The sequence below is a fragment of the Erinaceus europaeus genome, chromosome 9 (assembly GCF_950295315.1).
Source record: "Erinaceus europaeus chromosome 9, mEriEur2.1, whole genome shotgun sequence".
In the NCBI taxonomy this organism is placed as follows: domain Eukaryota; kingdom Metazoa; phylum Chordata; class Mammalia; order Eulipotyphla; family Erinaceidae; genus Erinaceus; species Erinaceus europaeus.
Genome location: NC_080170.1, coordinates 88,918,021 through 88,930,163, shown reverse-complemented (window position 1 = coordinate 88,930,163; position 12,143 = coordinate 88,918,021). Strand labels below are relative to the sequence as shown.

General features: G+C 39.1%; 1 protein-coding gene across 4 annotated transcripts in view; it reads right to left on the bottom strand.

Annotated features, from left to right (window-relative positions):
* CCDC191 (coiled-coil domain containing 191) overlaps positions 1-12,143 on the bottom strand; it is a 96,869-nt gene that overhangs the window by 58,654 nt on the left and 26,072 nt on the right. For all 4 annotated transcript variants that reach the window (XM_060198334.1, XM_016185258.2, XM_060198336.1 and 1 more), the window contains one exon: positions 8,974-9,127. In XM_060198334.1, coding sequence (XP_060054317.1) covers positions 8,974-9,127 — 154 coding nt within the window. The remainder of the gene's footprint in view (positions 1-8,973; positions 9,128-12,143) is intronic.

The window sequence follows — 12,143 nt, the reverse complement described above, 5'->3', positions numbered from 1 at the left end:
TGCCTTTTTTTTAACCCTTGTTGTTTTATTGTTGTATTTATTATTGTTGTTGGTATTGATGTTGTCATCGTTGGATGGGACAGAGAGAAATCGAGAGAGAACGGGAAGACAGAGACGGGGAGAGAAAGATAAGACACCTGCAGACCTGCTTCACCGCTTGTGAAGTGACTCCCCTATAGGTGGGGAGCTGGGGACTCCAACCGGGATCCTTACGCCCTTGAGCTTTGCACCGCCTGCACTTCACCCGCTACGCTACTGCCTGACTCCTGCTTTCCTATTCTTTAACCCTCTGGGAATATGGACCCAAGGTCATTGTGGGATGCAGAAGGTGGAAGGTCTGGCTTCTGTAATTGCCTCCCCGCTTCTTCTTCTTCTAGCGTTTGCCCTTCTTCCGTAGCCAGTCAACAGCGTCAGGTTGAAAGCTGTCAGGAGCTGCTTGTTGCTGGCTTTGAAAGTGACTGGGATCCATGTGGATTCAGTCGGCTAGGATCGATCCATGCTCCCAGCCTGCCTCTTTTGCTCCTATTCAACTTTCATAAGCAAGAAAGATCATAGGCTTTCTTTTTAAGGAAACATATAGTGTATTTCACAATAGAGTGAGAAGAAGGCCATTTTCCAAATACAATACGAATTTCATAGCTAATCCCTTGTTGTTTCTGCTAATTAGCAATGACATGTGGATTGCGGAATCTCCCCAAGAGATTTCACAGAAAGATCAAAGAGAAAAATAGGATAAACTGGAAGCACTAAATTTCTCAGTAAAATTTTAGTAAAACCAAGAGAATGAAATGTATGGTAAAGGTATATGAACAGCACTGTACCTGCATTTGTGCCTTATAAGAGAGTCTGTACTGTCTCTCTCACTTATCAAATATCTTGGTCCAAGCACAGAGCTAAGAAGCTAGGGAAAAAAAAAAAAATCAATCCAGAGGCAAAGCACAAAGAATTATAGGAATTAAAGAAACTTGAACTAAAGTGACTCCTAGATACAGATTTTGAAAAGTCTTGCAAAAACTCTGTGAAGCTTGCTTTTGGGCTTCTGCCAGTGAACCATTTTGAGGGTGCTGACATGAGCTTCCTGTTATCCACTTGCCAGCCAGACATTTTCTACCCCTCCCTCCCCCCTTTAATCTTACAGTCATATTTAGGTTGCTGAGTATCCAAGATTTATTACCCAAGGGCCAGCTTTAGGCTCCTTTAGAGTAGACTAGGAATGTGGATTGAGACCAAGATAATGGATCTAGAGGGTCTGTTACTTCAGTCACTTTATCAGAACACTGTCCTGTCTCCAGTCAAGTCAGTAAAAGCCTGAGAAGTCTGGTAAGCCAGTTTTCCCTAGGTCTCAGTTACACCCATATGCACTGGAGAAATCTAACTTACAGGCTCATTAACAATATTCCAAAAAAAAAAATCCAAATGAAAACACAATCATATTTCAGGGGAAGGGGAAGGGCAGACCTAACCTAAATAATAGTATTTTGGCTTGAATAAGGCTGAACATGCAAGTGAACTGTATAAATATTGTACTCTAGTTAGTAAATTATTCCCATGGCAGTATGGATTAGCAATATCAAAACTACTTCTATGATGTATTTGACTTAATTAAGTAAATATATTTTATTCTAGGTCTCTCACTGACAAAGAAGTTATAAATAAGGAGGATAGGCTACATTGAAACCTGTGGTGCTAGATTGGGGCTGAAGTTATCATTATGAACTCGGAGTTACTTTAATATAAATACAGAAAGCAGATGCAGAAGTAAGATACACAGAATGAAGGGGCAAGAATATTGTGACCCCATGTTGTTGCACCGGGATTTCAGGTATCTGAATGAACTCATGGATTTTAACATGTATACACATAGATACAGAAGTAAAGATGATATGTACATCAATATACAATCATTTATTTCTCAACTGTGTCTGATAAGAGGAGCCCAGAACAAATGCCATCCTGGTGATTAAGCCTAGTACCTTAATCTTGGTACTAATCTTTCTAAATATTATTCTCAAATGACAGGAACCAAGATCCCATGTGGAAGTGGTTGATGCCAAGGACAGAGCTGGGAACATGTAAGATGAGCCTAAAATATCTTGTGGTTCCAGGAAGAAAGGAAGTATTCCAAGGATATATACATCTTGAAAGGGCAAAGGAGGCAAATGGAAGATTTTTTAATGATCAGTGCCAGAAAACTTTGAGTAACAAAATAATAAACAATATTATTAAATTGGAAACCATAGAATAAGACAGATATCCATGAACACATACTGATATAAACAAATGGGGAAAATAGAGAGGTTTTTTTATTTTGGAATAATTTCCCTGTGACAACCACAATCCTGCAAATCAACAGTTCCTTAATAACATGATCAAGAGAAAAGTTGAGAAAGGAAGGCAAACGAAAATCATTAATAGACAAATACATTAATAAAAGAACAGATGCTATAATGAGTAGAAGTTTAAGAATAAACAAAACATATGATAGTTTCACAATAGCTCCTCTAAGAACTTTATGAGTTATAAAGGGAAAAATAGTATTTTTTAAAATATTCATTTATTTATTCCCTTTTGTTGCCCTTGTTGTTTTTTATTATTGTAGTTATTTTTGTTGTTGTTATTGCTGTCGTCGTTGTTGGAGAGGACAGAGAGAAATGGAGAGAGGAGGGGAAGACAGAGAGGGGGAGAGAAAGACACCTGCAGACCTGCTTCACCGCCTGTGAAATGACTCCCCTGCAGGTGGGGAGCCAGGGGCTTGAACCTGGATCCTTACGCCAGTCCTTGTGCTTTGTGCCACCTGCGCTTAACCTGCTACCACCCGACTCTCGTAAAATAGTACTTTTATAGTGAGGGAACCCAGCAGACATATACATTTTACTTTTCCTTCTCTCCTCCCTCTATTCTTCTTCTGCTGCTTTTTTTTTTTAGAAACTTCTTTATTCTAGGAGCTATGTTAACACTGCCTTGTTAAATTAATTATTATCCTAAACAGACACTTTTTTTTTGCAATTTTCATTTTAATGAATTGATTTAGTAACAATTTTTAACAGTGTTGAGAACAGATGTTTTTATTTCTATAAAATGTATCAATGTGTACTTTTCTTTTTTATTTAATTTTTTATTTATAAAAAGAAAACATTGACTAAACCATAGGATAAGAGGGGTACAACTTCACACAATTCTCACCACCAGAACTCTGTATCCCATCCCCTCCCCTGATAGCTTTCCTATTCTTTATCCCTCTGGGAATATGGACCCAAGGTCATTGTGGGATGCAGAAGGTGGAAGGTCTGGCTTCAGTAATTGCTTCCCCGCTGAACATGGGCATTGACAGGTCGATCTATACTCTCAGCCTGAACAGACACATTTAAAAAAATTATTTATTCCCTTTTGTTCTCCTTGTTGTTTTATTGTTGTAATTATTATTGATGTCGTCATTGTTGGATAGGACAGAGAGAAATGGGAGAGAGGAAGGGAAGACACAGAGGGGGAGAGAAAGATAGACACCTGCAGACCTGCTTCACCACCTGTGAAGCGACTCCCCTGCAGGTGGGGAGCCGGGGTTTCCAACCGGGATCCTTCTACCAGTCCTTGCGCTTTGCGCCACCTGCGCTTAACCTGCTGCGCTACAGCCTGACTCCCGACAGACACATTATTAACTATTACTGCGGTTAATATCAACAGTAATAAGGCTTATAGTATTAAGTAATTTCTCCTTAGGTGATACATTAAGAAGTTATATATTTTCTTACCAAAAATTCGTCATCACAACCTCAGAAAACCCAAATTGCAAGACAGTCTGCAAAATACCTGACTTGTACTCTTTAAAAATGTCAAGCTCATAAAAGACAAGGGAAGAGTGAGGAACTGTCACAAACTGGGGGAGATAAAGGAGGCAGGATAACCATATGCAAATGGAATTATGGAGTAAATCATGGGAACAAAAAAGGGACATAAGGGAAAACATGGTGACATTTGATTAAGGACTGTAGTGTACTTGCTTGATGGTATTTGATGGCACTGTACCAATGCTAATGTCCTAGTTTTGATAAAAATATTAAGCATATGTAAGATGCTAACACTGGGGAGTCGGGCTGTAGCGCAGCGGGTTAAGCGAAGGTGGCGCAAAGCACAAGGACTGGCACAAGGATCCCAGTTCGAACCCCAGCTCCCCACCTGCAGGGGAGTCGCTTCACAAGTGGTGAAGCAGGTCTGCAGGTGTCTATCTTTCTCTCCTCCTCTCTGTCTTCCCCTCCTCTCTCCATTTCTCTCTGTCCTATCTAACAATGACAACAATAATAACTACAACAATAAAACAACAAGGGCAACAAAAGGGAATAAATAAATTAAATAAATATTTAAAAGATGCTAACACTGGAGAAAACTGGGTGAAGGGTATTTAGGAAATCTGGGCACTGTTTTGGTAACTTTTTTTTGTATGTCTAAAACAATTTCAAAGTTAAAGATTGAAAACAAAGCATAGGATCAAATCAAGCAGAATCTATGGCCAAGTGGAGATAAGTTATATCAAATATCTCATTTTTAAGTACTGGCTCTTTTAAACTTGTGTAATTTGTTTTAGGTTTACAAGTAACTTTGTGAAACTCTGTATGTAGTCTAAAATTCACTTATTTAGGGCCTTGCCCTCAGTGTAGCACAGCAATGGTAGAAACTGCCTCACTCTCCAAAGAAAAGGTGGGTCAACATACTCTGCAGCTGGAAGTCCTGAAATAAGTGCAGCCTAAAATGTTCCTAGCTAAGACCACAGAATGTGAGCTTAGACCAACAGGTATGCAGAGGTAACATAGTGTCCTGTGCTAAATATCAATTGACATGAGCCCTAGGTCAGATCGATGGGGTTTACAATTAATGGTATTTATATACTTTTCCCATATTTTGGGAGCTATTATCTGCCCTGATCCACCTTCCTTCTTTCCTTCCTTCCTTCCTTCCTTCCTTCCTTCCTTCCTTCCTTCCTTTCTTTCTTTCTTTCTTCCTTTCTCCCTTTTCTTTCTTCCTTTTTAAGAATTTTGTGTCTTGCCATGTAGGCTTTTAAAATTATTATTATTATTATTACTTTTATTTATTTATTGGGTAGAGACAGCCAGAAATTGAGAGAGAAGGGTGTTATGAAAAGGGAGAGAGATAGAGACCTGAAGCACTGCTTCACCACTTGTGAAGCTTTCCCCCAGCAGCGAGGGGTCAGGGGTTCGAACCAAGGTCCTTGTGCATTGTAACATGTGCGCTCAACCAGGTGTGTTACCACCCAGCTCCCTCCTGATCCAGCTTTCTAGTCCTATTCCCAACTCTGACACCATCTTCTGAGACAACACTTTTAGACCACCTGCATGTTAACTGTCACCCAGGCAAAAAATAGTCATGAGCTCCCTTGGAATATACCTAAAATAGACTAGCTTCTTCCAACAAGAAGACCCCCCAGGGTATTGGTGGTTCAGTGGTAGAATTCTCGCCTGCTGGGGCGGGGGTGTGTGTGGTGTGTACTAGTATAGCCACAGGCCCTTTGGAATATAACTAAAATATGCTTACTAGCTATCTACAAAATGGAGACCTCCCCTCCCCTCAACTCTTCATCAGCACTACTCCAGCCTTTAGGTTCATGATTAGTCAACAACTTGTTTGACTTTATATGTTAACTCTCTTTTTAGCCACCAGCTTCCAGATGCTACCATGATGCTAACCGGACTTCCCTGGATAGACAACCCCACCAAAGTGTCTTGGAGCTCTGATTCCCCAGAACCCCACCCCACTAGGGAAAGAGAGAGGCAGGCTGGGAGTATGGATCAACCTGTCAATGCCCATGTTCAGCGGGGAAGCAATTACAGAAGCCAGACCTTCTGCCTTCTGCATCCCACAATGACCTTGGGTTCATACTCCCAGAGGGTTAAAGAACAGGAAAGCTATCAAGGGAGGGGATGGGATACGGAGTTCTGGTGGTGGGAACTGTGTGGAGTTGTACCCCTTTTATCTTATGGTTTTGTCAGTGTTCCCTTTTTATAAATTAAAAAAAAAAAGAATTCTCACTTGTCAACATGAAGACCCCAAATCTTATATGCTATATTCTTACCTTTAGGTTCCTGATTATTAAACTATTTGTTCTGTTTTGTATCTTAATGCTTTTCAGTCACTAAGTTGCAGATGCTACCATGATGTCAACCTGACTTCTCTTGGCAGACGGCCTCACCTGTGCCCTGGAACCCCACCTCCACAGAGCCTAACCCCACTAGGGAAAGACAAAACAGGCTGGGGGGTATGGATCGAACTGTTAACACCCAGGTCCAGTGGAGAACCAATTACAGAAGCCAGACCTCCCACCTTCCGTGTCCTATACAGACCTTTGGTCCATACTCCCAAAGGGATAGAGAATAGGGAACCTTTCATGGAGGGGATGGGATATAGAACTCTGGTAGTGGGAATTGTACCCCTCTTATACCACAATCTTTTTTATCATTATTAAATCACTAACAAAATAAAAAATTCACATATAGCACCTCTATATTAAATAAATGTATCTAATTATATAGTGAATTTGATTTTTTTCTACTTCAGTCCCATTTTTTTTTGAGGAAATGCTTATTTGTTTGACAGTTGATTGTTGTTGTCACCAGGATACATTTCCACATTCCCCCCAAATAGGTGTCACTACACCTTACCCTCACCAGACTGTCATCCTCTTTTACCATAGGGCATTAGACTCCAAAGCCCCTTTAGTCTCCCTACTGAGTCCATGAATCTGCTGCAACAGACTCCAGTTCAGACTTCCATAAAATTTAAGAGTTAGGGGCCAAGTGGTGGAGCACTCAGTTGAGTACACACGTTATCATGTGCAAGGTCTCAGATTCAAGGCCATGGTCTCCGTGTATGTGTGTGTGTGTGTGTTAGTGGGGAGGGGGAGCTTCACAAACAGTGAAACAGTTCTGTAGGTCTCTCCTTTCTATCTCAGTTTCTCTTTGTCTCTATTCAGTAAATGAATAAACAAAATAAAATAAAAACTTAAGAGTTAATTTTAAGAGCTGATGAAATGGCTCACTTGGACAGCAAGCTGCTTTGCTATGTGTGCAACTTGGGTTCAAACCTGGCCCCCATCACACTGAAGGAAGCTTTGGTGCTGTGCTCTCTGTCTCTACTTTTTTATCTATATCTTTAAAATAAAAGGTTACTTTTAGTGGGAACATATTTTATTAATCTCTCATTGATAAGATAACATATCATATCATAGTATTGATCTTTTATACCATCTCAGAATTGTCCCATGAATATTCATATACCTTTATATTTTCTTTTAGAAATTTGCATTGTTATTGCAGGAAGACAGGCCAACTCCATCTGTCTCATGAAGGACTCAGCATCTAAGAGTCTTTGCCAGTCTTTCACTAAATGTTAATCCTAACTTTAAAAAATATATCTTTATTTATTTATTGAATAGAGATAGCCAGAAATCAACAGGGAAGGGGTTGATAGAGTTCAATCCCCTGCACCACTATAAGCCAAAATTGAGCAGCACTGTGGTTAAAAAAAAAAAAAAAAAAAGGAGGGAGAGATACAGAAAGACATCTGCAGCCCAGCTTCACCACTTGAAAAGCTTTTCCCCTATAGGTGTAGACTAGGGGCTCGAACATTGATCCTTGCACATTGTAACATGTGTGCTCAACTAGGTGTGCCACCACCCAACCCTCAACCTCCAGTAATTTAAAATACCAGCATCAAAAGTGTCTTTCTTGGTTGGTTGGCTGAATTTTAGATAGAGATAGAGGAAGACAGAGATCAAAGGACTGCTAAGCTCTGATTTATGGTGGTGCCTAAACTGAACTGAATGAACTGAATCTGGACTCTTGGGCATATAAAACCTGTGCTCTGACTTGATGAGCTGTCACCTAGTCCAAAATTATCCTTTGAAATTATTTTTGTGACTACTATAAATCTTCCTAGTTAGTCATATCACATACATACAAATTTCTGTTATTAATTTCCAAGTTACTGGTAAAAATGGCCTACATCAACAAAACAGAAAATAACAGATGTTGACAAGGTTGTGGAGAAAAAGGAACTCTGCTACACTGCTGGAGGAAAGCAAACTGTCCCTTTGAAAAACTATATGAATAGTCCTTAAACAAAGAAAAATCAACAAGCCTTATGATCCCGCAATATTACTCACAGGCATTTATTCAGAGGACATGAAAACACTAAATTGAAGGCACCTATGTACCTCTATGTTTACAGCTGCATTATTCACAAGAGCCAAACAGTGGTCATTGACTGGCAAAAGAAGTTATGGTTTATTGACTGGCTAAAGAAGATGCTTCATGGAATACTACTCTGCAATCAAGAAAGATGATGTTGTGTCCTTTGGGACAAAATGGATGAAATTAGAAGTGATTATGCTTAGTGAAATAAGTAAAGAAATGAAAGACTACTGGATGGATTCATTCATGTAGAAGCTAAAGAACTGATAACACATGAACTTGGAAAAAACAAACAACAAAAACCAGACAAAACAGAGCAAAAAAACTACATCTAGGATTTTGTGAAAATTAGAGTGGTTATCTTTGGGAGGTAGGAAGGTGGGAACACAGAATTTTGGGCAGTGGGTGTGGAACTATATACTGTAATCTTACAATCTTGGAACCTACTATTAATCACACACACACAAAAAAGTCAAGCTTTCAACATCTGTAAGAGATCTGACCTAGTTCTTAAATGTTATTCTGAAAAGGGTTATTTGGGATAATTTCCCAAATTTATACTTCAATTTCCCAGGATCACATGGACTATATAAAAATAGACTCTGAATGGGAAATTAGAGCAATGCCTAGTGCATTAGGTCAGCTGGGTAGCACAAAATGAATGGTGTGGGCAACTTTGGTATTTATGATGAAGTTGTACGGGGCTTAAGGTCTCATTTCCAATTAAATTCTTTCATTTATGCCATGAATGATAAGTAGACATCACAATTCTTACCTGGTGATCTTCCTTGAAAGTTTGGATTAATAAAGCTTTCAGTTTTTTCTTTTTTTCTTTTGCCATTATCTTTTCTTCACCCAGAACACGAGAACTTTGAAACATGCTTTTTTCTGGATGTTGGGAGGAATTTTCCTCCAGTCTTTTCTTCTCCCTATTAGTAATTTAAAAATTCACGTATCAGCAACAGACTTGACAAGGAATTACAAACTACTACAGTGGAATGAACATCAGCTTTTCCATCATAAGACACAGATTTTTAGATCTGGCTCTACAACTACATTCAAGAGTGATTTTTTTTTTTTTATTTTTGAGGTTTAGTCTATTCCTTTAGAAAATACAGATTAAGTGAAATATACTAGTATAATATACTCTAAAACATTATAAAGTCCTATCAGTATTTTAGCAAGGTTTTTATTGAGTTTAATGTTGAATAATGTTTTGATCAAAATTAGCATTAACAACTACTAGGTTGTCTTTCTCTCTTTAACCAGAGCATCGCTCAGCTTTGGCTTATGGTGGTGCTTGGCAGTTAAACTTGGGACCTTTGTTGCCACAGACGTGAAAGTCTTTTGCATAAACATTATGCTTCTCCTAGCCCTAGACTTGCCTGCCTGCCTGCCTGCCTTCCTTTTTTTTTTTTTTTTTAAATATTGATCTCAGTTAAGTTTCAGAATGGTGGGGACAAAAAGAGCCTTTAAGTAAGACAAAAATGAGATTCTTACTATCCTTTTTTAGAGAGAAAACAGTGAAAGAAGCATTGGGTAAGAAAAGAATGGAACAACGATCGCCACCTCAACATGCTTCACTTCGGACTATGTCCAGAGACTTCACGTGTGGAATGACAACCCTTCAGCTTCATTACTCGGGTCAGACCTTTCCTTTCATAGTATACTCTAATTCCATCTCAGGTGGTTCACTTTCTAAAAAAGTCCCAAAACCTAGATATACACCAGTTTCTGTGAGAGAGAGCATATGTTCACATGTATCCGTAAACTACTGCAAAATATATACCTGAAAGCAGAAGTACACTAGAGTTTGCAGTGAGTACCCCCCTAACACTTCCTCTCCACTATTCCAAGGTTTGGGTCCATGATTGCTCAACAATTTGTTTGGCTTCGTATGTTAACTCTCTTTTCAGTCACCAGGTTCCAGATGTCATCAGGATGCCGGCCAGGCTTCCCTAGACTGAAGACCCCACCAATGTGTCCTGGAGCTCAGCTCCCCCAGAGACCCACCCTACTAGGGAAAGAGAGAGGCAGACTGGGAGTATGGACCGACCAATCAACACCCATGTTCAGCGGGGAAGCAATTACAGAAGCCAGACCTTCTACCTTCTGCAACCCACAATGACCCTGGGTCCATGCTCCCAGAGGGATAGAGAATGGGAAAGCTATCAGGGGAGGGGGTGGGATATGGAGATTGGGTGGTGGGAATTGTGTGGAATTGTACCTCTCCTACCCTATGATTTTGTTAATTAATCCTTTCTTAAATAAAAAAATAAAAAAAAACTAAAAAAAAAAAGAATGGAATTCAGATTAACTTTTAAAAAGATCTGAAAAGAGGCAAAAAAAAAAAAAAAAACCACCAGAATTTAGTGACTAAGGAAAATGTCTTCAGGCAAGTAATCACAATATTGCGCATCCTCTTCCTCATCCACCAATTTATTCTTTCATATCTAGGTTATCTCTCTTACACATGAATTTAAGTAAGCTCATAACAATTGCCTTATTACTTGAGTGTATTAAATCACAGAGGTATGTGTCTATGTATAACTCACTTTCTCCCTCATGTGTCTATATGTATCTCTCTCTCTCACCCCCCTCTCTCTCATGGATCTCTCTCTCTCCCCTTCTCTCTCATACTATCAATGAAATAGTAAAGATAAAACCAGGAATCATGGGGTTTGGCCATAAACCAGCTATGAAAACTCATGCAAGTCACCTAGTCTTTCTGAATTCACTTTACAATTGTGGAAACTCAATGAGAGAGTAATAACAGAAAACATCATAGATAATATCTTAATTAATTCTCATATCTCATATAATGCTATTTCTTATTACTGGTAATGTGTACCATAATTTGCTTAAGGTAGCATCTCCAGCATATGTTACTATTCTATTTGTAGTGAACAAATCTTTTGCAGGGGATACTTTGATATTATAATGATGCTGATTAAGGATATTTAAATCATTAAAAAAAACAAACCTGCCAACAAACTAATTTAACTCCAAATTTGTCACTTCTATAGTTTCCAATGTTATATTTAATAATTTTACGGGTAGAGATTTAAGGAATTACAGCTCTAGTACCATGGATCTGATGTTTAATTTTCTTATTATCTTATTATCTTAATTTTTATTGGATAGAGACAGCTAGAAATGGAGAGGAATGGGAAGATAAGAAGAGAGACAGAGAGACACCTGCAGGCCTGCTTCACCACTTGTGAAGCTTTCCCTCTGCAGGTGAGGGCCGGAGGCTTGAACTCTGGTCCTTAACACTGTAACATGTGCATTCAACCAGGTGTGCCACCACCCGGCCCCTGGATCTGATTTTTAAAGGATGTATCTGCTATGAAAGTAGCATCATGGAAAATTCATCATGGAAAACTGCAGTAGTATAAATACCATCCACGTTTCCACTCAGAAAGAAACACTGATAACATGTCAATGTTCTTTCACTATACAACTACTTTTTATCAATTTCTCCAACATTTAATACTGTCTGTTATTAGAAGTACTCTTGATTATATTCATGCACCAATCTTTCTCTGCATTTCTGACCATTTTCTTGGGTCAGTTTTCCTAGACCTGGACTTCCATGCCCAGCAATAACACCATGTTTGTGGCTCTTATTGATTATTGCCAAATTAGTTCCTGAAATGCTTAAATCAGCTCATCCACCCAGACACAGCGTGTTAGCTGTCTCACTATAACCATGGACAAGATGTTAACTTTCAGAAGAAACAAGTCGTTAGTGAGCATTTGCTGAGTGTTCACTGTGAGCAGAGCATCTTGCTACCATCAGATGCTACTTGTTTTCACAATTTATTTCAGGTCAGCCTAGACTTTTCAGAGCTTGAAAGCAATCTGAAAAGCAAGGTTGACCTTAGCAAGAACTCACTAAAACACTGGTGATTGCTTTCTGAAAGGAACAGCATCTAGAGGAGG